Source organism: Podarcis muralis, chromosome 8 (assembly GCF_964188315.1).
Source record: "Podarcis muralis chromosome 8, rPodMur119.hap1.1, whole genome shotgun sequence".
Lineage (NCBI taxonomy): Eukaryota > Metazoa > Chordata > Lepidosauria > Squamata > Lacertidae > Podarcis > Podarcis muralis.
The window spans coordinates 52,684,419-52,712,095 of NC_135662.1; the positions used below are offsets into that span (position 1 = coordinate 52,684,419).

The 27,677-nt window shown below is 39.5% G+C and overlaps 1 protein-coding gene across 1 annotated transcript in view; it reads left to right on the plus strand.

Moving 5' to 3' along the window:
• Positions 1 to 27,677, plus strand: part of DOK6 (docking protein 6) — a 173,899-nt gene that overhangs the window by 57,173 nt on the left and 89,049 nt on the right. The window contains exon 2 of the mRNA XM_028737445.2: positions 17,548 to 17,655. Coding sequence (XP_028593278.1) covers positions 17,548 to 17,655 — 108 coding nt within the window. The remainder of the gene's footprint in view (positions 1 to 17,547; positions 17,656 to 27,677) is intronic.

Here is a 27,677-nt window from a genome sequence, read left to right on the forward strand (position 1 = left end):
CAAGTTCATTTTGGAGAAGTTAGGCTATTCTTGTTTTGGGGGAAGGAAGGAACAGCAGATCAAAACACCATATTGTCTTATTCACATAACTGCCCCCACTTTGTTATTTTGTAGTAGATTCTGTGTAAGCCACACTGGAAAATTTTGTTTGAATTTATCTTTATTAATGTATAAATAGAAGTGAAATTAATGTGATCATTGGGTGATTATGGAGTGGGCTTAACAAGAGTGCTGATCATAGTGAGGCCATTTTGATCACAGGAATTGTGCTCTCTCTCATAGTGACTATTTGGGTCTTGTGAGGTAAGAGTGGCTGGCAGTGTGATGAGAAGATATGAAATGAAATCAGTGTGAAGAAAAATGGTGGCTAGCTTATTCTGTCCGCTCTGTCCTTCAGAATGAGTAATTGCTACACTTTACAAGACAGGGCCAAGTGAGAGAAAACAGTATTTTTCTTTCTAGCTCTCAAGTAGCTTCACTTGTCCTTAACCTGTCTGCCACTTTAGAACTAATCTCTTACGTCTTAGGTCTCACACTAATTGATTCCCCAACCTCACTGTGATTCTTTTAAAGCATTATTCCACAATATGATTCATTGCCCTTACATTTCCTTCACCTGAACCCTCAACAACCCTTCCTTGTTACATCCTACAACCCACACATCAGATCGGAAATCTATTAAAATGGTATTTAATGGTAGTTTTGAAAAACGTTTCTCTCAATAATTCTGCTTCTAAGTTTGTTCTGAGATAAAATTTCTAGTAAGAGCTTTTGATACTTTGACTCCTCTGTGTAGAAACAGTAATAAGAGTCTGCTGTGCATCATATATTAGAATGTAGAATCTTTTTGATCCTGTGATCCATACCCTGCTTTCAAGGAACAAATCTATGGGGTGAGTGAAATCATGTGGTGTATGAGTTGAAATAGAGTTACAAGCTTGACTGACCAAACCCAAAGAGTGCTCACTAACGGTTCCTCATCATCCTGGAAAAAAGTGACAAGAGGGGTGTTGCAGCATTCTGTCCGGGCCCATTGTTGTTCAACATATTTATAAATGATTTGGATGAAGGAATTGAGGGGGATGCTTATCAAATTGCAGATGACACCAGACTGGGAGTCTAGCTAATGCTGCAGAAGATGGAATCAGAATTCAAAACAACCTTAACAGAGTGGAGAACTGGGCCCCAACTAACAAAATGAATTTCAGTAGGGACAAATGTAAGGTTCTCTATGCAGACAGGAAGAACCAGCTGCACAAATATAAGATGGGTGATGCCTGACTGATGCCTAGGTAAAGGTAAAGGTACCCCTGCCCGTACGGGCCAGTCGTGTCCGACTCTAGGGTTGCGCGCCCATCTCGCTTAAGAGGCCGGGGGCCAGTGCTGTCCGGAGACACTTCCGGGTCATGTGGTCAGCGTGATGAAGCTGCTCTGGTGAGCCTGCACCAGCACAGCACACAGAAATGGCGTTTACCTTCCCACTATAAAGCGGTACCTATTTATCTACTTGCACTTAAGAGTGCTTTCGAACTGCTAGGTGGGCAGGAGCTGGGACCGAACGACGGGAGCTCACCCCACCGTGGGGATTCGAACCGCCGACCATACAATCGGCAAGTCCTAGGCGCTGAGGTTTTACCCACAGCACCACCCGCGACCCTGACTGATGCCTACTTACTGATAAGTAGTACATGTGAAAAGGATCTAGGAGTCTTAGTAGACTACAAGCTTATCATGAGTCAAGGGTGTGATGCAGCAGAAAAAGTAACCTTTAAACTTTTATTATTAAAGTCAAACTGAAGATCATAAATGGGATAATGTGTAGTATCTATTGCGGAGGAGTGTATCCTTAGGAGTAGTTAGAGAGGAATATATATTCAGGCAAAATTATTCTTCCTGTTCATTACTATAAAGTACAAAATCATTAAATGTATAGCATAATGCTCTGAAATGTTAATCTAGGCCAGTCCTCTTCCACTCTGTTAAAAATACCTTCTAATTACATTAAGTGAAAACATATTGTAATAACTCTTGTTGAAAGCTGAACCAGTAAATACATTACTGAAATCTCATGGCTGGTTCACTGAATCGTATTTTTTTAATTCTGTTCTGAATGGAACATGTGAAAGATATTTCACTATAAAGGGGATACAATTAGAGAGACTTGGTGGCTCAAAGGATTAGTCATAGGATATTGAATATTTTACATTTAGATTGCTGGGAAACTTCCAATATATAGCTTGCTGTTTAATAACATCTCGTTAGTGTTTCATGGCAGTTCAGTACCCCCATTTGATATGAACAGGTGACACTCATGAATTCATTTTGTGCCGTGTCTTAATAATTTTAATATCTGTAGTCATGACGCACACATGTAAAACAGAGAACCATGAAGACTCTTTATGTGTATTTTCATGAGAAATGCAGTGTTTTTAAGTTCCAGGTTATCTATATCAAGGAATTCCCTCCTTGGTTTTGTTTGTTTGTTTGATGGTGGTGGTGGTGGTTTTCTAGAGGGAGAAGAATTTAATTATCTTTTCTCCCATTTTCAGTCTGAAATAGTGTAGCCCCAATGTATGTTCACTGCTTCAAAACTTGGTTGTCAAAAGATACTTATAAAAAAAGAAGGTTATATATGCATTTCTTCTTTGACCAATACATCCTATTGTCCACTGTCCATTTTACCTATAGCAAAATGCATCAAAGTGACTATGCTTTGATGCTAACACATATTATAAAAGAATTTTTTTCATTTTGTAGCTGCACGTATACCACATGTACTTCCATGAGTTTAGAAGAAAGCACCAAATGCATGCTGAATACAGCATATATTTATCACATTGGGCAGATTTCAGAAATGTGGTGAGCCAATTTGATGGTGATAAGTTGTTGTTGTTGTTTTGAAAGGTACAAATAATACAAATCTACATCCTCATAGGATTTGTGTAAACCAGTGTTCTAGGAAACTCACACTAGTTTCTCCACACTATGATGAGCTTTCTGCTTCAGCTTTTTTTCTTTTACTTTTCTAAAAGATCCTATGGTGACATCAGTGATCTGTGTGGCAAGCTAGAATACATTAATAGCTCCCTGCCTTTATAGCTCCCTCCGCAAGGCAGCTGTATTGTGAGCACTGTCCTATTAATACTAAAAGTCTGGTTAATTCTCTGTTGACAGGCTTGGTGAGCCACATTAAGCAGTAGATTTATTAAATACTCTGAAGAGCAAATCATTTTAGAGTGCTATTTTTAAAACTTCAGAAGTAGAAGGAATGCATTTGCTCTGTGCCATTCTGAAGCTTGATTTGCTTTATTTATTGATGCACTTAGATTAATGTATTGAGGTCACAGGCAATACTTTTCATATAGCATTGTGGGTTGTAAAATGAAAATTTAGTAGAAGGCTATTAAAAGTAGGTGGTGAATGATTAATGCCTTAGAGCTTGCTTTTGCATGGTATATATTTGAACAAATCCTGAAGTCCATGGCCACCACTACAGTTTTAGTCTGCAGCATGAAAGTCTGCTTTTTTCCTGTCCGATTCTATGTTATCAGTGTTGCTGTATCATGAACAATTATGCCTGTTTATGCTATGACAATTCCAAAGCAATAATGGGGGTGTTGGGGAAAGAGCAGATACTGCTGTGTCATGTTACTGATTACCAATATGATGTTTGAGATTGCATTGTTCTCTTTGAAATAATGTGCTTGTGTGTACTTCCCATAGGCATCTTGTTGGTCACTGGGGGAAGAGATTGCTGTACTAGATAGGCCAATGGCCTGATGCAGAAGGCTCTTTTTATGTTTTTATGTATTTGTGAGGGGTTTGGTAAGGTTTAGAACAACAGTGTGTAGAGATAGGTATCTGAAGAAGTGTGCATGCACACGAAAGCTCATACCAAGAACTTAGTTGGTCTTTAAGGTGCTACTGGAAGGAATTTTTTTGTTTAGAGATAGATAGTTAACCCTTATGCTTTTCATAATTCTGTTCAGTCTGTAGATGTTCAGAACTTCTTAGGTGAAACTGAAAAATCATTGTAGGTTGCTCATCTCATAGGTCACATAAAGCTTGCTGATGTCTGCATCTTCTCAAAACAATGCTAAGTACTGTATGTCATGACTTCCTCAGCTACTCTACATTTCCCAGTCTCTTTTCAAGCACAGTGGTTTTTTCCTCCTTATGATTGCTAAGTCACACCCTAACTTAGCAGTAATTATAAGCACCTTGTGGTAATCTCATTTGATTCCATCAAGGCTGCTCTAGTATTTGCTGAATCTACAGTTGCTCTTTGGGTCTAGCATGTCCAAATCAACACTCCTTTAGTCTGGTTTAAAATCATGGAAATGGCCAGGGGTCTGATGGACCAAGGAACCTTGGTCAATGTGGTTCTCCTGTGGCCCCGTCTTCCATCTCCCCATCCTGTACAACTGAAGAATGGTAGAGCCCCAAAATTGTCTAGGAAAGGCCTAGAAGTAACTTGTGCACAATTTGCATAAAACCACTGCAATTTACAATTCTCCCCAAAGGTTCTGGATTCTGAATATTCAAAAAAGTTTAAACAACACAAAATAATTTTCAAAGTGATCTTACATTCATCTTATTGTGGTACTTTGGGTGACACTGCAATAAAAATGTTAATGGTTGGAAGTGGATAACATATTAAGGCAAATGTAGTTTATGCTGTGAACAACTATGACAATGTTTCGCACTCTCTTTTAAATTGATGTATAATCCCTGTGTGAGTGCTAAGAATTCAACAGCTGTCTCTCTAGAAATGTTATATTCCTGCATTTAACCCTTTGCTAAGGCAAGCATTGCTGCTAAATGTCTGCTAAAAAATAAAACAATGAACAGGGTGGTGATGCAATGACTACTGCAATCAACACAAGATAATATAACCAAGGCAACTATCTGTAAACAAACAATAAACATCCATAAAAATGGCAAAAGTAGTTTCTTTCCAAAATTGGTTTGATCTTAAACAATTGTAAACACAGTAAATAAAGAGTTCACTTGTGATACACCAGTGGTTCAGTACTTGGACGTCGTTCTGGTAATCAGATGTTTTGTCGCTAAAGAGCTTAGTCATTGAGCTGTCAGAATCAATTGTAACAGAATTGCACTGAATTAACAAGTAGAATAAGGAAAATTAAAAAATACATTGAGAATGAATAACTAAGGCATAGCTTTGTAGTAAATAATATACGAGAGAGGACAGTATGCAAATGACTTAAAGTAGGGGTATATCTACAAGAATAAAGGTGAAACAATAACTAGTCTAATCACACATGCATAGTTAATACCTCCAGTCCCACTAATACAAATAATCTCTATAGAAACTTACCTGTCCCCTTGATTGCAAATGTCTGCTAAAAGCACAAGCTGTACATTTTCCTAAATAAGCAGTGGACAAAAAGGGGGTCCACACCTACCAATAAAACCCTCAGAAACCTTGAAAGTGAAAGGAGACAGCTTTCACAGCAAGACAAATATTAGTATCTATATGTATTTTTGTGTTTTTATATTTTAAACCGCCCTGTGATCCTTGGATGAAGAGTGGTATAGAAATTTAATTACTACTAATAATATCTACTATGTACAAGCAAAATCTATAAACTCAAAATATGAACCTGTGCACATTGCCTCTGATGGGGCACTTCAAGTGGTTCCCCATGGCCCAGAGTTTCAGTTGGTCTTTTTTAGGGGCCAAGCCATTCCTGTGGAACTCCTGGGCCAGTAAAGACTGAGCAGGAATCATCCTGCATACTTTAAGACATCTCCCGAAAGCTGACTTATTCAGACAGGCCTTTGAAATATGAATTTATTTTCCCCACCAGTATTTATATTCTTACTGATCTTTTTGCAACTTTGTCAGTTGTACGTATACCTGCTTCCTATATTTTCATGAAGTGTGGTTGATAATAAATGAAATTCTAAGTGCAGCTGTAGCTGGAGAGGGCAGACTGTGACATAGGAGAGTGGGCTTAACTCTTTCTCCTGCCGACTTTACAGATCACACATTCTCCCCACCACAACACACCCAGTGTCCAGGTTGCTATTTGGCTTGGTACCAAAAGCATGAGCATCCAAGCTGCCTCTGTATATTTTTTCCTGGTAGGGGAAAATTCACATTTACATGGCAGGAGTGACTTTCATTAGAAAAAAAAAATGTTGAGAGGAAAAGAGGTAAGCACCCCCCCCCCCCCCTTTACATGCTACAAGACTGATCCACATTTCTCCCTTCCATGGTTGCAATTCATGAACATTTTGAACATTTGAGTTGGCCCTGAAAGAGTGAATGTTAACATTAAAACCATATATAAAATACATTGTGTCGCTAAAACTGATGCTATTATATTTTTACATTTCCATTAGTTTTGACTGTATTTCAGATGGTTGTACTTGAGAAATATAGGAATACGGTAGATTTTTTAAAAAGAGAACTGGATGCTATTACTTTACCTAGCTAAATAATTAATAGAAACACCATGTTGCTGAATTCTGTTTTCCCACTTGCTCTTCCCAGAACAGGGGAAAGCAGCCAGATGGAATTTACATTAACAAGGTTGGTTGTTGGGAAGAAATGGCTAAATGTAAACATGCTTAAGCAGACTCACAGAAATACAACTTTTCATGGAAAGAATAAAACGGAAGAGACGTTAAATAATGGTGGATTTGTATGGCCATGGCAACAGAAGGATGAAATTAGACAGAACTTTTCCAAATGCACCTAAAATGGAAAAAGCATTTGATGATGCAACTCTTTATCTCTCTGAACTCATAAGGTTGGTTCAGATATTTGAATGGACTCTCCACGTGGTATTGTGTCAAGAAATGTGTGTCTGAAGAGCTGCACCTCAAAGGAACTGGCAGCCATTTCTCTGCCACTGCAACAGCAGCTGATAGACCATCCTGCTAGGGCATTACTTCACATAATCCTGTACCCTGGACAAGGGACTTGGGTCCCTGGAAGGAGCAACTATTCAACCATCTATCTGGATTAGGCTTGTTATCACTGAGTTGGTGCTCTTCGTCTTCTACACTGAGAAGAAGAAGAGATATGTGCATTATCTCATCTTACACATATATTAGTATTATTTCCCTATTGTGTTGTTTTGACCTCAGCCCTTCTAAAGGACCTTGTACAATGCATATTTTCATCTTTCATGATGATTCTTAATATATTTGGGGTGATAGTATCCTATTTATTTATTTATTTATTTATTTATCAGCCATCATTTATGTCTATGTATTTATTATCATTTATTATTTAATCGTCATTTATTATCTATTAACCAGCCTTGGGCAGGTTGCAAAAACTGAAAACAGTTAACACAAATTACAGTGTAGAGTAGCATAGTAAAGAAATAGTTTCTTTCCATTCTAGTTCCAGTGCACTGTGATTTTCAGCCTGTTTTAAATGAAACACAGGCGGTCTGAATGACTTTTAAAGGGTTGACAGTGTAGGATTTCAGTAAGATAGAAAATGTATTTATTTTATATGTAGAATCACAATTCTTTGGTTCTACATAACACCTGTGAAGGGACAATTATTGTCTACCAAACTTACTTTAGGAAGATTAAAGCTTCCCAAGGACCATTGACATATTAAACTGCAAACATTCTAGAGGATTTTGACATGTCTGCATGGTACTAAGAAGTAGCAGATAATAGCTCACTATGAGATTTTAACTTTTTACCTATTAAATTCAAAGGCGCACTCCTAATTCACTATGGTTAAGTGAACATTTTTTCCTTCTTTGAAGGTGAGGAAAGGAGGGGAAAGCAGCAGCCATAATTATGCATTCTCTTAGAAGCATATTCTCTGTGAATATTTCAAATGTGATACCTGTAAATGTATATGGCTGCTAAATGAGAGGTTTTAAATCTGACCAAGTCCACACAGAACTGCTAGAGATAATTGGGATCAAATTATTGGGAGGAAGATAGGGGGTCGTTAATGAAGTCAACAAATCCAAATCATGCCCCGGTAGCTTTTCAAAACAGTAGCCAAGGGAACAATAATAAAAAGCTAGAGGACCTGACAATCCCCTTCTCTGCTCAGATCCCTGTAATTTAAAAAAATGGTTGGAAAAAATACCATCACTGCTGCTCAAATATATATTTTTGTAAGAGCCATGATGGCATGCCAGTACAGCTTCATTTGTTACTTGGACTTCAAAAGCATTTGACAAAGGACCTTCCTGAAGATTTCTAAGGTAACAGTCATTGGATAAGAGAAGACAACAAGTCAACAGCTTTAGTGTTGGACCCAGACCAGGATTCAAATCCCCACTCAGCCATGAAACTCACTGGGCGACTTTCGGACAGTCACCAATTCTTAGCCTAGTCCACACCAATGAGTTGTTATGAGGATAATATTGGGGGGGGGGCACAAATGGCACCTTGAACTCTTCGGAGCAAAGGTAGGATATAAATGCAGTAATAAGTAATTGGTTAATTATCAGGAAATAGAAAAATAGGGACTGAAAAGAGAGAGAGAGATTAATCTCATATTTTTCCCTTAACAGAGCTTTTTAATGAGAGATACCTGAATTTGCTCTCTCCTGCATCCGTCTAACAAATGAGACTATGATATAATTTAATTTTACATCATTATCAGTTATTTAAAACCCAGATTGTTTCCTTAGCAATGTCAGATTTGCTTCTGTTTCCAGTGTAGATACTAAGCATACTAAGCTTCCTGTTAAACACTCTTGCACTGGAGAGGTCAAAAGATTGTTTCTATCTCAAGTCCTCTGCATAATTTATAAAAAGAAAATAAACTGGGCAAATATAGGTTCACTTTCATTCATCTACCGGTAATTTATTTGTGGGCATGCATTTCATTCTGATCTCTATGGGTAAGATCCAGCATCATTTCAGCGAACATGATGTGACATAAAGCAGTAAGCTTTCATTACGATATGTTTTGTTTGTTTTACTGGACATTTTAGGAAGAGGAGAGGAGAGAATGTGCAGAGCTGTTTTTATCAATAAGCACCCATCTTTCATAGTGGCCAGTTCTATCCTTAAACTTTGGTTTACAGCTTAACCCTGAAACCTGTGTTTAGAAATATAAGATTATTTTATTATTGTTCATTCTCAGGCTGTAATTGTTTGCTTTTCTTCTCCCCTGAAAGATAAAGGAAAACAACAAGAAGCAAAACTCTCTCCCCCAAGAGTCTGAGTTGAGTTCTTCTTATCTGGGATTATTATTTTTTAGCCTTTCCTGTGAGTTCATTCATAACTCCTTTTTACTGTAAAATGCACATCTCCTTTGGAAGCTTTTTAAGCACTATTGCCTATTGTGAGCCAGTTGACTCTTGCCTTATATATAAAGCAGCTCAAAAGACACGTCAAAAACTATCTGATATATTATTAGACTTTAAAGATAGTGCTGAAGCAGTGACATTCATGAATGTAATGATCCCTCTGGGCCAAATCCTCTTTCCCTTATCTTTTCTTTTTCAGCTCGATTGGTATCAAATAGGATCTGAATTCTAATAAGGATTCCTCCAGTTCTGCATGAAGAAGTGTTCACTAAAGCAAAATTCACTTCCTATCAATGATTAAATATAATGGGTTGTAGCAGATTTCTTACACAACCCCAACAGGGGCAGGTATTCTGACTTTCTAATTAACATTATTATAGTAAAGATACTGGCTATTGTTGTTTATGAGGATAATCTCACAAGAGATACCTACAATGGAGGAAATCCGTTCTGCCCCCACAGCCTAATTAAGAGACAAGATGATATACTTATTTGGGATGAACCAGACCAACAACTTTATTAATGCAAATGCCTGCAATAAGAAATCAACTGTTTATCCTCTGTTTGAAACCACCAAGTTACTATTCTTTAAAATGAAGACTAGGGTAGCTCCGTTCTGCCATAATTCTGGTTGGGATTGGGTGACTCCCACGCTGGCTCCATGCCTGAAATCAACAACCATATGTTCCTCTCTTCACATTCATTGTTGCAGAAAGATCGAAGGAACTGGAAGTAAAACTGGGCTGGCCTGAAGTGGTCTTTCTACCCTGCTCTATACTAACCAGCCTGAAGTCCTTCTGCCCTGCCCAGCATTGAAGTGAGAAGGGAAATCACCCTCTCCAATCCTCATACGATCTGAAGAGCAAATTATTTTGCACCCCATCATAGCGCTGGGCTGGGCAGAGGGATGGGGAGGAAGTGATTTCATGATGCTGGACCAGGGCCAGCCCACCCATGAGGCAAGATGAAGTGACCTCTTCAGGCAGCAGGATCCCCAGGGGCAGCAGATCCGAATATAGTTATTCCTTCCCCTGCTTATTCCTTAGGTGCTTAACCCTTCTTCCCTTGTGAGGAGAGAAGTGCCATTTTGTGGTCCTGTGGTTCGCCTCAGGTGCCAAAAAGTATTGGGAGACCCTGTACTGCACTGCACAAATAAGTTCCTCTCCAACCAAAACAGTACCTTGTGGAGAAGAAAATCACTTGTAGAATTCCAGGCATGACGTTACCATAAAAGGGGGGAAGAGGAGGTCTAATGACAAACCATCTAATTAAAAGTACATAGAGGAAGGTAGCAATAGCTTTTGGGATTCAGTATAATAACACATTGAAAAAGGCATTATCTTGCTCTGGGGAAACCCAGCCAAATTGTTGTTGTTGTTGTTGTTGTTGTTGTTGTTGTTATGATGCTTTTTGGAGTGTTGCTTCTTCCCATTCTTGCCACCTTCACCAAGAAACAACATTGATGCCCCCTTCCTTCCCCCAAATTCATGTCCCTCAATGTTAGTTATTGTTGTGATACAAAAGGAAAGAGCACCGTCTACTTATCCATTCACTTTTACCAATGTATTATTACAGAATAATAAAGTGAATTGAAGCACTCTGAGTCAACAAATGTACTTTTTGTGGTTAGGCAAGTGATGTGGAAATGCACTGAAAAGTATGGGATGAGCATCACAAGCAAATCAGGATGAATTATCATTGCTGTATAACTTCCCACCAAACAAATCAGCATGGATAATTAATAAAGACTGGGCATAGGGCTTGCCCACACTTGTGCTTGTCCTGCCACTTTCCCCAGGAGAAACCTGCTCTTTACTGCTGAATCAGAGCAAATGTCAATCGAGTTTTCCACAGACTGATGTCTGCCCTGATTCAGCGGCAAAACACTGGTTTCCCTGGGGAAGGCAGTGGGGCAAATGAAAAACTACTCAGATTTGTGGCAAGAAAACATGGGGCAAGTGGAAAACTTAACAGACCATGCTTTCTAGGTGCTGGAAAAGCAAAGTGTGGACGAGCACATAGTCAAACCTCTGCCTAAGTTTTCTTCAAGAAAATCAGGATGAATGCTCAACAAAGATGTCTGGAGGAGCCTTATGATCATGTTGATTATGATTTTGTTATCTATGCAAAAACACTGTAACAAATGTCAGTGTGATCAAACTCATACTGCAGATGTGAGGCTGAGGCTTAGGGAGATTGAATTACCAAGTGCATTCAAGGCAGAAAGAAGGACTTCCTGATATACGGGGTTTGAGGACTTATTTGACAGACTATGGAAACAAATCAATTGTGCCTTATCATGATAAAAGTATTGGGAGGTATTAAAGTAGGGACTGGGAGACAATAAACTTGCTTTGTACTATAGCTAGCTTTCATATTCAGTTTTCATTTTCAATAAAAATGTTCAGGCTTTAAAATGTTGTTGTAGGTGATGGGATTTACTAAATCCCGTAGTAAACAGCCTCTATTTCCACCTATCTTGTCATTCTAAAGACCAGAAGATGACATGATGGTAAGAATACTGTCACTGAATAAAAGGGTTCAGTATGACAGGACTCGCGGAAATAAGGTTAGATGTGCAAAGCACTCTTGTACCAGCTATTGTTAACATAAAAATAAGTTTATTGGCCCCAGGGCTCATTTTAAGCTTGTAACTCTCTAAATTAGAGCTGTAAAAGTGATTGAATTTTTGTCCTTCAGTGGCTTAGAACAGGTGGCTGTGATTATTATTCCATTCAGAATCTCTGCTTTGGTTTAAGATATTCTGATGCATGGTTTGGATAATGTAATATTTATTTTGACAAATCCCTTTGCTCCCAACATACAATACTTGAGATTTAAGTAGATAGCTACCATCTTTCAGCATAAATATTGTGTTTTACTTTGCATGTGAAGGTCAGCATTTTCAATTCTGAAGCCTCAAAAGGAGGAAGCAGTTTCCCAATAATTATGTGTTCTCATAGTATGACACACTTTCATTGTGGTAAACAACATTTATCTTGTCAGATAACAGGTGTCCAATATCATGCAAATGTATTAAGCCTTTATAACAAAATAAGTGCCATTTCACTAGAATGAAAAATGGCATTGAAGAAGGAAAAAATACGATATTATAGATGGGGGAAATATTCAAAGCACAAAAAACTGGAACTAAGAACATTGGAATTGTATGGAATTGTGAACACTGTTATTTAATACAACCATATTTATTTTCTTACAACTATTGTCAAACAAGAAGGAAATGCAATTGTGAAAGGTTCATGCGTAGAATAATTTTAACGTTCAGGATTGACAACAATAGTTCTTCACACAGTGAATCATTATACAGGCGACTCCCCACTTACACGGGGGTTACGTTCCAGACCCCGGCACGCACGAGTGAAAATCATGTAAGTGGGGAACACCCTCTAAACACCCATTAAATGCCCTCTATGCCACTCTCTCTACAATCCAGGTCAAAAACACTTTACCAAAAAATATCTACAACTGGAATTGAAGCTCTGGGGCTAGAAGGAGGCTGGAGGGTGTATGGGAAAGTGACTGCTGATGCTGCATTACCATGGACATCAGCTGTTAGGCACGGAGGCTGAGCAGCCTAAGACAAAGCCCCACTGTGCCTCCAGTCTCTTCTCCACCCTCATTGTTGTCCTCTTTGGAGGGTCTCCCTGTGAGCCACACGGACTCTCCAGCTCTCTCCCTCCATTTCCTGGTATAAATTATTATTTAATGATTTTCTGGCACCGTGCGTATTCGTGGTCACGCACAAGTCAATTATGCATAAGTGGGAGGGAAGGGATGCCTGTACTATAGCAGGCACATCCAACAGCTTCATCGTGATGTACCGGTAGATCACTGAACGTTTGTGGTAGATCACTGGTAGATCACTGGCTCCCCCCAAAGAAGCTCAACAAGTTTGACCTGAACCCCCCAAAACAGGGCTCTCCTACCTAAAAAAAACTCAACAATTTTGACCTGAACCCCCCCCAAGGGGGTAGATCACTGCCAGTCTTTAACTCTGTAAGTAGATCGCAGTCTCTTGGGAGTCGGCCACCCCTGTACTGTAGAATTCACTACTACAAGTTGTAGTTATAGCCAATAACTTTGGTGACTTAGAAAATTCCTGGAAAACGAATGAATGTTTCAAAGCAAGTTGGGGAGAATTCCCCACTGGGGCAACTCCAGGCTTTGCAGAAATAGAAGAAGAAGAAGAAGAAGAAGAAGAGTTTGGATTTGATATCCCGCTTTATCACTACCCTAGGGAGTCTCAAAGCGGCTAACATTCTCCTTTCCCTTCCTCCCCCACAACAAACACTCTGTGAGGTGAGTGGGACTGAGAGACTTCAAAGAAGTGTGACTGGCCCAAGGTCACCCAGCAACTGCATGTGGAGGAGCGGAGACACGAACCCGGTTCCCCAGATTACGAGTCTATCGCTCTTAACCACTACACCACACTGGCTCTCCCAGTGAATAAATAAATAAATAAACTTCCTAAAAGCTCCCCCGCTCCCCAAAAACCCAGCCCATGTGAACTTGGCATGCTTTGTAGCTACAAAATGGTGGCTGACCATTAGGTAGACGGGAGGGGAGAGAATGATGGGAAATAAAGGCCAGGACTAGAGGGAGGCCTAAACAGAGTCACTCCACACTGAAGCAATTGGTTGTGGGTTGTTCTTTCGAGTTAAATATCCGTTAAGTGGGGTTTCATGTGTGCTATTACAAAATATACATTTTTTGTGTGGGGACAATCATTACAATCCACGTGTAAAACATCTTTCAGGAAACATAGCTAAAAGGGGTGTAGTTACAGCATTTCTCTTGCCTATTTAAAGGCTGAAACGGAATTCTTCTACAGTTGCTAAACATTATCAGCAATCTCCTACAGTATCTGATCTGTATTTGATTACAACCAATGGCAGCTAAAACTAGGCCAGGGATAAAAGAATAGTTAACTGTTCCTGAATAATTAAGCAGGTTTCTGTGTGACAACAAGATGTCTTGTGTAAAATATGCATTCATTTACTATGTATTAGTGGTGCCTATCTTGCTGGCCTTATTAATTATTTATTAAAGTTTACAAAAATTGCCTGTTCAAAGCTTTTGAGAAGTGTTCTTTTCTTTTTAACAAACATTTAGAACTTATTTCTCAGCTGAAATCAATGAGAATGAACTTTTATTAGAGCAGGAAATTTTGCATAAACACACTTGGAGAACATATATTCAGCATATATTCTAAAAATGCAGATCTTTTTGCAATTTGCATAGGAGTGCTTATCTATTCACACTGCATTGCTTTCAGTGGAATGTACACTTGAAAAAGCACCTGAGCATAAATTTTCTTGAAAACTGTTGACATCATTCATTTTTTTCCTTCCTTTACTCCAACAGTTCAAGGCAGCATACATGGTTCCCATTACTTTATCCTCACAACCCTATGAGCTACATTAGGTTGAGAGATGGAAAGTCACAAGTTGAACTCTGTGCCTGAATGGGGAGTTGCTTCTCTGCTACTCTACTTCAACACTCTGACCACTACACAATACTTGTTCTCAGTGCATAGTGTGTCTGAATACATGTGCCAATATGTTACATTAGTTGAAAACATTGCAATTCAGATAGCCTGTCTCCTGTGGGTCTCATTCTCTGGTATTTGACTTGGAGAATCTGTGATTAAGGACAGATTTTCTATGAAACCAGTTTCATTTTCTGTGGTCCTTTAAGCGATGAGACAGTAGCTCTCTGTAGATGTTGTTGAACTACAACTGTCATCATGCTGACTGGAGCTGATGGGAAGTCCAACAACATCTGGAGGGCCCATAGGTTCTTCATCACTGGTTTAAAGGATTGGCCACAGCCTGATAGACTGCCACACCCTCTTGCTTGGCAGCTCTGGAAGCCTGGAATATTGTTGCCACCTGACAGTGACTCATCTTGTTCTGTGGCTCTATAGTACCAGGAAGACAAACTAGCTGTCAGCTCAACCTTGAGAGCTCACAATATGGCTGTTGCCATATTATCTGACAGGTCCACAGGGCCAACAAGAAAGAGAACTTGGCAAGGCTCTGTGGATAGTTTACCTACAATTCCTTCCTCCTCCTTTAAGCTATGAAGGGTCAGTTCTCTTTGAAGTTTATAGGGTATGGAGAATTTATAATTATATGATTTATATGAAGATTCTGTTGAGGACTTTCATAGAGTGGATATAAGATATCAGATACCCTAAATTCCATTAAAATATATAATATACACAAGACTGCAGTATCAGGTTTACTTTGAGCAAAGCCATGCCAAGGGTCAGTCCCAGGATAAGAAAGATGTGAAAAAATAATAAAAGTGTACCTGTGTGTGGGCAGATATCATCTGTTACCAATGTGTAACCTCAAACACTCAGTTTATCTGGTATTAGAGAGCAGAATTTATTGACCCAAAAGTTTTCACATGTACGAATGAGTTCCCGTAGTTATCATATTAAGAAGTAACTGCTGGTAGTTTTACACATGCATGTTCTGGAATTTGTATGCCAAAAATGTATCCTGTCACCTGTGGCATATAGTTAAAAGAATAAGTGGGCATGCTGCTATTCAAAGTTTTCTGCTGCCAATTAAGTAAAATATTATCATGACACAGAAGGCTTTCTATCTTATGCATAAAGAAACCTACAGATCCTCCAAGCTTAGACAGAAAGAGAGTAGGTGACTAGAAAAGCAGCTTATGTGGCCGTTTGTGGTTATTTGAACACAGCTTTCCACACTTGAATGCTTCTGGAGGTGTGATACCGTGTGTTTAATTCAGACATATGCTCATTATGCCTGTAATAAGAGAGTTGCTCTTGATAAAGCTCTCTATTAGATTATCACATTTCTCAAACTCTTCCAAATAAACAGAAGAAGTAGGTTAAAAGAGAACAGAAGTTGAATAAAAAGATCAGAGTTGACAGCAGTGAGGTAGATTAACAAAGAGGAAAGGAAACAGAATTCTAATCCCTTGGAGACTGGGAACATAAGAGGAGACTGTTGTTACTCAAGGACCAGTGAAACCGCTGTAAATTAGGTATTCATTGCGTGAGCCCAGTAGATATCAAAGAACATAAGGAGTGGTACCTCAGGGTATTCGCTTTCTCTTCACTTCCCTGGAAATCTGCCATGTTGTAACATTATTTCTAGGAGATAAACTTGTAGGTGAAGTTACTATTACCGGAAGAGTTCAGTGCAGTCAGCTAGCACATTTCCTGTTTAATCGGGACAGCTGCCTAGTCCGTTGAAACCTCGGACATAATTTAGATTCTGTTAGAGACCGGGCTGGTTTTTGAACACTTCATTGTTTCTCAGTGCTCTGAAAATGGCTTGTTAAACCAACTGCAAAGCAGGGTAGGGGTGGGGATATCAAGGAGCCACCTGGTCAATTTTATTTTAGCAACTCATTCCAAAGCATTGAAATAAAAGTATTTTTAATGGACAAGACTAGTATTTCTTTCTCTCTGTATTTTGTTTATTTTAAAGGGATAGATGAAACAAATAAATCCATAATGATAGCAATTTCCATAATGCTTAAAACTGTTAATCAAACCAACTTTACTTGATTTAATGGAATTTGATCATCGGCTTCTAAAGAACTAACTCTGAAAAGCATTTTTGTGTGTGTGTCTTTTCTGATTTGTAGCATATCTGAAGAAAGACGCTACTGTCACTGTTGTGCTTGGTGTAATTTGTGTAAATATCAAACACCACCCAACCCCTGTTCAGTTGTTCTGCAGCAGTGAGAGAGGAGCTTTCTTGAATGTGCCAAGCTAGCCCTGCGCCTTATGTGTTGATATGTGCATAGCATTAATTTGAAGGAGGTCTATAATATACAGATGGGCACACATAGTGCTATCTCCATGGAGCTTTTGCCCTCACATGAAAAATCCTACATAATCACACATCTCCCATGGATCATGGCTAGCATGTCACAGGCATCTAAGGTGTAAGTCTAGGCAGGAACAGATTGGAACATGGTCAAACTGACTCAACAGATCTCTAAAATTAGGATCCACCAAGTTGTTCTTAGCTCAGAGCAATGGGGGAAGGACAGGAAAGCAATTTGGTAGGGAAGAGACCAAGAAGACCAAGAGGGTTTTGTGCATTTATTTGACATTTGTATGCTAGTCCATCACATGAAGCTTTCTTGTGTTGGCAACTCGTATTCCAGTGGTTGCAGATAAGTTAGTTTCTAAGAAAAATACTGCCCTGTGTAACAAAAGGTTAATATAATTAATATAATTCATTAATTTTCCTTGCAGATTTTCAGAAGGTGTTGGTTGGTTTTCAAGAAAGCCTCAAGTAAAGGACCCAGAAGGCTAGAAAAATTTCCAGATGAAAAGGCAGCATATTTCAGAAATTTTCACAAGGTAGGTCATAATTATCTGCATAAATGTGTAGTGTAAGCTACTGGGGAGAAAACTATTACAGAGAATATTTTCATTCTCTGCTTTTGAAGCTGTTGAAGTTGACAGCAACATTTCATGATGCTGTCATTATAGGCTCAGACTAGAGCCATCTTTCCAAATTAAGAACCAGATTCCAGTTCTTTGGGGGTTTTTAATGTTCATTTTTGTTACCATTGTGAAGAATAGGATTCTTTTTGTTTTAGTAATTACCTAAAAATCAAATGAAGCCTGAACAGAAGGTGTCAGTGTCTAAATGCCTGATGCCGTATCTTTAGTAATAACAACAACAATAAAAGATTGACGGACTGACATAGGGATGCTTGAGATTGCAAGGATTTTGAAGACTTAAATGTGTAGCAGTCACTTTGCTACAGTTTAGGCTTTGGACAGTGATTATCTTACATCTGCAACTCAATACATGATTATATGTTATTTCAATGGAACCTATCCTTTCACTCATACTTCAACAAAGCAACTATAATTGATTCAACCTTTTGTGCAGCAATCTTGAGGATGTGTCTCTTGATAGCTGTTTACTGCTACAAAAGAAGACTGGGGCTCTTCCAGGACTTCTTTGTTCAGAGCTGTAGCAAAGTAGCTTGCTGCAAGAGCCAAGATATGCAAACAGCTTTCGGTGGACTGACACACTTCAAATTATAGGCAGGATATTGAAAGTTTGAATATCTCCATGTAATTAAGGTCACTGTGTATATAAGTTAAGGTAAGTTCATATAAGTTCATATGTTGTGGAAAAGGTTAGAACCCATCTCACCGACATGCATATTTTCTATATATAGCATTAAAATATATATACAGGGAACATTCAAGTGCATAGGTAGGAGAATGTGGCCCTTGGGACTCACCCAGGCAGGATATATCCCCCATTAGCTCTGTTTCATACTTTTTGGGTATTTTTGCATGGCTGGAATGTGTCCTTGAACTGTGCTAATGCTGCTTAGTTGCCTGGATAGAAGGTGGAGGGGTATGTGCGTGTGCGTGTGTGTGTGTGTGTGTGTGTGTGTGTGTGTGTAAACTAATCTACTGTACAAACAGTGCTATTTTCCTAGAAGAGGTGCTGGGACTCACTATAAAAGCCTCCTTTGTTATCTTATAATGGCAATGGCACCTGTCAAATTCCAACTGGATAAAGCACTGTGTACAAAAGTAAAAAAAATGTGTTCTCGCCTCTCTCACTTTGCCTCTTGCTCTGTCCACCACTGTCAGTGGGCCTGAGCACAAGACAGGTAAAGCTGTGCCTGCAAAAAGACAAGATTTGTATCCCATGCCAGCAGGGGCCCCACACTCTTAACTTTCAGCTGAAAAGAAAGCTAAGCCAATTTGACATTTCAAAAGAAAGTTATAAAACAAAACATAGGAACAACTCTATAGACTTTGGCACTCGGCAGGCAGCACCATTGCTAAGGAATTTTGCTGTAAATATCAGGACTATGAAACATTGTAGAGCAGGCTGCTTTTCTCGATTTCTTTATGAATGGCATTACGTAAGAACAAAAGAAAAGTTTTCTGAATCAGGCCACTCTCCCCTCCTGCAGTTTTCAACAACTGGTATTCAGAAGCCTCCGGCTGAGGAACTTTGTCATTGTGGCCAGTAGCCACTGATAGCTTACTCACAAGAAACTGATGTGAAGCAAGCTGGTGTAGGTTAAACCACCATAACATTAAACCAGATCCAAGCTCCGTTCTGTAGTGGTGGGACTACTGCTCGGTGAGCCAGTTTAAGCCTGGTAGAGTAAAACAAGAGTATAGTCTAAGCCAGGTGTCCTCCATCTTACAATTGTGCAGCTGGTTCTTATATTTATCCCTATTGAAATTCATTTTGTTAGTTTTTGCCCAATTCTCCAATCTGTTAAGGTCATCTTGAATCCTGATTCCATGATCAGGAGTAGCATTCGCTACCCCTCCCAGTTTGCTGTGATCTGCAAATTTGATGAGCATCTCCTCAATGCCTTTATCATATATAAATATGTTGAACAAGACCTGTGCTTTGTGTTTTCTATACTGGCAAATAAATATTTTAAGATTGCAACACTATGCAAGGGCAGCACCATCAAACAATTACGTTTTACTGGTGTCGCAAAGATGTTTTCTTGGGTGCTCAAGGCAGAAACAAAGTCATAAATCAATACAATTGTAAGAATATGTCAGATTTGTTGAAAGTCTCAAATAGCTTGTATCAAACAACATAGTGATTTTGAGTTGTGTACACAGAGAGAGACTGCTTTTGAGAAATGATTACTGGAATTAACAGAATTTACAAGTCCTACTATCCAGTAATTCCAGTAATCACCTATATCTAGTATGGAAACTCAATGGACATATAAAAGGCCTGAGAGAAAAATAATGGCCTATGACCAATTCTGTATGCTGAAATGAGTTTTGGACTTGTAATTTCTCAAATAGTAAGATACACACCTCATACCTATATAGCAAACCTCTCCTGAAACCACTGGAAATTTCAACAGCAGGTATAGGGATTTCTATATGGTAAAAAATAAAAATCCACTGGGGTTACCTGATTCTTTGGCCATGCCTAAATTAACTCATAATCCTGAGGCAGGTTTCTGTTGCACTGATGCCATAATAGAAAGCAAGTAAGGGAGCAGTCCTGTAGCAAGATCTGCCCGGATGAATCTGATTAGGTTCCATTGGATCTTCAGCTAAACTAGGAGATTCCCAGTGCAGTTGGGCTATGCCGGTGTAACTCCCTATTCTCTACTTTGCCAGAGATACATCAGCATATATCCCCTGTCCTCACTCTGGTTGGTTTAGTGAAGCCTAGCAGATTTTAAGGTGGTATAAGTCCTGAAAAGGGGGCATGGTGGGAGCATGATGAGAATGTGACAGGGTGGCACAGGATGGATTCTAAACCTGGTCAGCATGGTGACATGATCTGGGAACCCAGCGTAAGGTTAGTTAGAGATAGATAGATATAGATGATAGATAGATAGATAGATAGATAGATAGATAGATAGATAGATAGATGCAGTGGCGTAGCGTGGGTTTCAGCACCCGGGGCAAGGCAAGTAATTTGCGCCCCCTAACCTGTGGATTTGCGCCCCCTAACCCGTGGATTTGCGCCCCCTAATCTGTGGATTTGCCCTAACCCCAGATGTTGCGCCCGGTGCGGCTGGCCCCCCCTGCACCCCCCACGCTACGCCACTGGATAGATGATAGATAGATAGATGATAGATAGATAGATAGATAGATAGATAGATAGATAGATAGATATTGATAGATAGATGAGAGAGAGTATAAACATACAACAAAAACAGTTCAAAATCCAAAAATCGAGATTACTCTGAATCTCATGACTCCCCCCCCCATCCCTTCCATGGGTCCTAATGATAATATTTACAACTGCATATCAATACTTATCCAGATTTTTATCCTTCTAAATTATCCATACTTTGCATTAGTTTAAAGGTAAGGGTAAAGGTACCCCTGCCCATACGGGCCAGTCTTGACAGACTCTAGGGTTGTGCGCCCATCTCACTCTATAGGCCGGGGGCCAGCGCTGTCCGCAGACACTTCCGGGTCACGTGGCCAGCGTGACAAGCTGCATCTGGCGAGTCAGCGCAGCACACGGAACGCCGTTTACCTTCCCGCTAGTAAGCGATCCCTATTTATCTACTTGCACCCGGGGGTGCTTTCAAACTGCTAGGTTGGCCGGCGCTGGGACTGAGCGACAGGAGCGCACCCCGCAGCGGGGATTCGAACCGCCGACCTTTCAATTGGCAAGTCCTAGGCGCTGAGGCTTTAACCCACAGCACCACCCGCGTCCCCTGCATTAGTTTACAAGTGTGGTTAAAATCCTGCTAGTGTTTTAACCTGCTTACAGTGGTCTGGTAGATAAATTATAAACTTTTCCCAATCTTGTCTTCTTTATTTCTGAGCTTCCCAGTTAATTTTGCCATTTCAGCAGTCCATCAAATTGGTTTGCCATTCTTCTCTGGTCAGGCTTGTCCCTTCCTTCCATCTCTGGGCATGTGGCTGTTGTCGCATACATAAACAGTCTTTTCTGATCCTTTGGTACCTATAATTCCTAATAAGAAAGCTTCTGGGATTTTTTTAAAACAAAAGTTGTTTTAAACATTTTTTACATTTCATTATATATCATCTCCCATAAATTTTTAATTACTTTACACATCCACCACATCTTTTTCTTTAGATTTCCAGTAAGTATTTGTACTTGTTCTATACATCTTTGCTAACTTAGCATGAGTCAAATAGCACCAGTATATCATTTTCATATAATTTTCTTTCAGTGAACAACATGCCGTGAATTTCAAATCTGTTTTCCATAGCCTCTCCCATTCTGCCATTTGTATATTATGTCCCAAGACTTTTGCCTGATGTATCATCACTGATTTGACCTGTTCGTCTTATATATGCCATTCCAGGAGCAAACTATATATTTTCGACAATAATTTTATTTTGTTTTCTAAAGCATCTTTTTGAAATCTTGATAACTTATAACTAAAACCTTTCTTTTTATCTGTCTTAAAAATATCATTTAATTGATGATACTGTAACCAGTCTGCTACCAGTTCTCTTATCTCTTCAAAGTCTTTTAATTTTACCTAATTTTCTACTTCAGTTAACAGCTCTCTATATGTCGGGGAACCCAGTGTAAATTAAGCCAGCTAAAAGGGTGGTGAAACTCAAACTCTATTTAAAGGCTTGTTTCCCCTCTGCCAGACTTAGTTTAGGCTGGCTCCACTCAACAGTAGTCCTGTTCCAGAATTTAGATATGGTGTACTTTACCCTGCCTTAACTTAAATTTAGCACAAGCTTTTTGTTTATAGGATTATCCTGCCAATGTACCAGTCTTTTTATGGGCACTTTCAAGGTTGATAAAACATTTCATATGTTGACTAAAAAAAAAGATACTTGCAGGAAAAATAAAAATAAACATTTATTATGACAAATTTTCTAAAATCTATTCATATTTTTGTTTTAGTTTGTTGCAGAGAGAAATTTAAAATGCAAATCATTTGCAGATGGAAAAAGTTATTAAAAATGCATTAGGCTCGAAAATGGATCTGTACACACTCATAACATATTCAAAACAAATTCATCCCTTATGACAATTAAACTAAAAGAATTTTCACATCATCAACCAATAAATCTCACTTAATTTGAAAGCAGGTGAAAAAAGAGACAATTGAAATGACTTGTACGAAAGCAGCAACCGTTAATGGCAATTAAAGGAGGAGCTACCTCAAAGCATCAAGCATATTTAACTCTTTCTGGTTGCATTTTTCAGATTACATGCTTCATTTTTAGCTTTTGTCCCAGCAGCTCTTGAACTGTTTTAGTGTAACTAACGTATGAGGAAGAAAACCACAGGGGCTGCAGGAGCATAGGAAGCTCTTTGGGGAGATTCTAAATCATGGGTAGGCAGACTAAGGCCCAGGGGCTGGATCCGGCCCAATTGCCTACTAAATACAGCCCACGGATGGTCCAGGAATCAGCATGTTTTTACATGAGTAGAATCTGTGCTTTTATTTAAAATGCATCTCTGGGTTATTTGAGGGGCATAGGAATTCCTTCATTTCCCCCCTCCCAAAAAATATAGTCTGGGCACCCCACAAGTGGACTGGCCCCCTGCTGAAAAAGTTTGCTGACCCTTGTTCTGAATGAACCTGGTTCATGTGAACCAGTGCATACATATGGAAGCTATATTTGTGGCTGTTGCATTGCGTACAATTAACTGTGGCTTAAAAAAAAAATACTGTGGCCGCATGTATAGCATAGCTGTCTCATGTCCTGAACTGGTGCATTGTGTGACATCAGTGGCAGATCTTGGGGTCTCAAATTTCAGCAGCACCCTCCGCATCTCACACGCCATTCTAAATCATAGCGGTGACATCCCCAAGGCTCTGCACGCAGTGCGGCCAAACCATTTGCGCTCTCCTAAATCTGCCTCTGATGGCATCCTAAGAACCATCTTTCTCACTGGTGGCATCCTGAATGTGGAACATCCTCTCCTTGAACGTTCAGCTGGTGATCTATTCAGCATCAGCCCAATACTGATTTATTTGTCAAGCTTTTAAGTATTGAGATGCTATGGAGCTACCCACAGCAATGGCTGGTTTTATAAATTTTAATTGATTTGAGTATTAGGTTTATCAGCTGCTCTTTTGTATTATTATATTATGTGTTGTATTTATTTATGTGCTTTCAACTTGACCTGGTATCAAGAATAACTGGATCTGGGGGGAAGAAACCTAAATAAATAAATAAATATATGTCTCTGATACGGTGTTTGTGGTTAATTGAGAAATCATCAAACCATTTATGCAGCCACCAGAGACACCATATGCTCTTCAGTTGTTCACATTGGAGCTAATGTCTGTGGAGATCATTGTTTTTACCATAGCACATTAGTACATTATAACCAGCAGGGAGGGGAATCTGGGATTTCATTGTTTCTTTAACTCAGATCCTGGTGTAGGCTATTGTTTTGTTTTTAATGAAGTCTAGTTACTCATTTTGGGAACGCAGGTGACACTGTGGGTTAAACCACAGAGCCTAGGACTTGCCGATCAGAAGGTCGGCAGTTCGAATCCCCATGACAGGGTGAGCTCCCGTTGCTCAGTCCCAGCTCCTGCCAACCTAGCAGTACAAAAGCACATCAATGTGCAAGTAGATAGATAGGTACCGCTCCGGCGGGAAGGTAAATGGCATTTCCGTGTGCTGCTCTGGTTCGCCAGAAGCGGCTTAGTCATGCTGGCCACATGACCTGGAAGCTGTATGCTGGCTTTCTCGGCCAGTAAAGCGAGATGAGCACCGCAACCCCAGAGTCGGCCACGACTGAACCTAATGGTCAGGGGTCTCTTTACCTTTACCTTTAGTTACTCATTTTAAATTACAGGTGTGTTTTGCTGTTGGCACGCTTACTAAAAATGTATTGCAGATTGGTAGCTTGTTTCACAATTGAACACACACAAGTATACAGATTATGTCACTAGCTCTCTGTGTGTGATAAGTGCCTTTGTATTGAGTTGTCTTATTATATTGTTAAATTATATTCAAATATTTCATTTTTCAAATTTGCATCCTGCAAATGGTCCTCAAGATAAACAACAGTAATAACAGAAGTATGTTTATATTAGAGTTGTGTATACTGTTGTACACTGCCTCAATATTTTGGGTGAGTGGAGTGTATGTCCAGGGCAGCCATTGGCTTACCAAGGGCACTCCATGTGTTGGTGACATGGGACCTTCAGGTTGGGTGGGGTTCCTCCTGCTGTGGCAAAGGGGGTGGCTCCTGCTAAGCAAAGCACAGAGTGGCCGACTGGAGCAGGAGGGGTGGTTGTTGAGAGTGGCCTCCACTGTCACCTGCCTTGCTGCAGGTGTGGTTCTCCTGAATTGCAGCGAGTGGTGGTACAGCTGCTGCCTCTTCTTTAGCTGCAAGGCAATCAGATAGTGAAATGGCAATGGGGGCTAGTGGTTGTATGTGGCTCCCTGAAACTGGTGACCTTTTATGTGTCTCTTGTGAAGCTGCAGCATACTCAGTTTATGGCACTCCCACCATTAGCAGAGGTGAATTTGCTACACCCCAACCTGCTTACCTGAAGGCGACTCCATTCGAATACCCTAAGGCAGGCATGTCCAAAGTCCATTTCGGGAGCCTAACATGGCCTACCGGTCGGTTTAATCTGGCCCCTGTGGCAGTTTATTTCCTGGGGTAAAATCCTTTAAAAAAAAAAGCTCAACAACTTCAATCCTAAAAAAAAGGTCACGGCCCTTCACTTCATCAAATCTGGCCCTCTTTGAAAAAAGTTTGGACACCACTGTGTTGTGGAAACGTGGTGGTGGTAAGTGAATCCTACGAGGGAGTCTACAGCATCCTCATTTTATATCCTGTTGCTGCTTGGGCTGCCTGGGCTTGATTTGTGATGATCAGTTCTTTCCCATTCTCCCATTGTGTTGATCTGCTGGAACCTAAGCTGCTCAACCCAATATTTGCTTCTGAAGTAAATATTTATATACCACTTAGTTACCAATGTTTCTAAGCAAACAATTTGAAAAGCATACAATGGATGAGATTGATTAAAATAATTTGTCAAAACAGAAAAAAATCTTTAAATTATCAACTGAAATAAATAAGTCTCTGCCAAGTGTTTGAGGTTCAGTAGGAAAGGAACAGCAGTAATCTTGGTGCAAAGGAAGTTCCACAGAATTGGGCTACAGTACTGAATGTGCAGTTTGTGGTGGATATGAGTCCTGCATCTGAGCCTTGCAAGGCCAACTGACAGGCTGCCTGAAAACCCTAGGGGTCAGGAAGGAATCCTTAAGGTACCAGGACACAAGCTGTTAAGTGTCTTATAAATTAATACAAGAACGTTGATCTTGTACTATGGTGGACAGAAATGACAATCCTGCTTTATGCGATATTATTTCAATGTAACCACATTTTCATTAACATCAACAGCTGGCAATAATTTCAAGGACATCTGCACATCTGAGTAATTTTAAGCTGTTAAATAACTGTTTTGTTAAGTAGCTTTTGATGTGTATGTTTATATATATATATATATATATATATATATATATATATATATATATAATGTCTATATATAACTTTTCTCCTTTCACGTTCCAGAAAAAGAGGGAAATATATGCACACAACAAACATGCATTAAATTTTGGCTTTTCAGCTGAGCTGTTGGCCGGGGGAAAGTAAGCTCACTGTGCTGGCAGCCTTTATGGATGAGGTAGCTATTCTTCGTTTTTGGCAGCATTATTGCAGTCTGTTTCAAAAGACAAAGTGAAATAGCTTGACGAGTACTCTGCCTTACTGCTTAGTGAAAGGTACCCAACATGCATAATTTGCCCTGATCAAGCTTGGCAGTCTTGGCACGTAGAGACTGTGGAATGCTTAATGTATGTTCTAAAATAATATAAATACTGTAACCACTTTAAATGAGCCCCACCACCCAGGCTTTTAGATTTCATAAAAGAGATTTCATAGGGATCCAGACCGCCTGAACACCGTTGTTTATACGGTGCAATGGGATGACCATTCTTGGCCACTGTGTAGTATCCAAAAAATATTTATCTCTAAATTGAACAGGAAAAATAACAGGCACTTAGAATGTAAATGTTTAATGTTTAAAAAGTAAAACAGTGAATTTGGTAGATAGTTTAGCTATCAGTAGAGAAATTGACTTATCTCTTGAGAAATAGTAAAAGGGCATAAAATGCATCTTGTCACCCCTGTTGATGAAGTATGTTGCTTCATTGAAATACAGTGAACTGGCCCAGCAGATCAAATCAGCTGGGGAAAGGTCAAGATAATGGCCAAGGTTTTAAGGCCTATTTCTGGATGCATCAAATATTAATTAAAACAATGGCTTCACAGTGTGAAGTAATGAGTTGCCAAAAGTTGTAAGCACTTCTGGGAAGAAGCATCCCACTAAAACCCCATGAACTGCAACAGCTATAACTATCTGCCTTACCATCAGAAGACTGCTAACAGGATGAATGCTTATAGCAACTATCATACCAACAAAACCCAACCCTACCAGCATACCACTCTCCATGAAGCTATCCACCATAGTCATAGCTGTGCTAGGAGCACTCTTCACCCTACAAATTGCAAATGAAACAGCAAATGAAACACCAAAAGTTCTGAAGCCAATGAGGCTTTTTTAACTCAACACTACACCACCTGCTGCCATCAACCTCACTGACGCTAGGACAAAGCATAGCTGTACACATTAATGTAATATGGTTTCAAAAATCGGGACCCAAAGGACTAGTTACCTTAAACCTCCCCAACATCAAAACCAACACCCTAGTCCCAAAAGGACTTCTAAAATCCTACCCAACAGTGTTTATCATCACCCATCAGGTTTAGATGATAATGACTATTACAAAATGTAACCTTTATGCATTTCTACAATTTGGAAGTGATGCATGTATGACCGGATTTCTATAGCTTTCTCCACCTC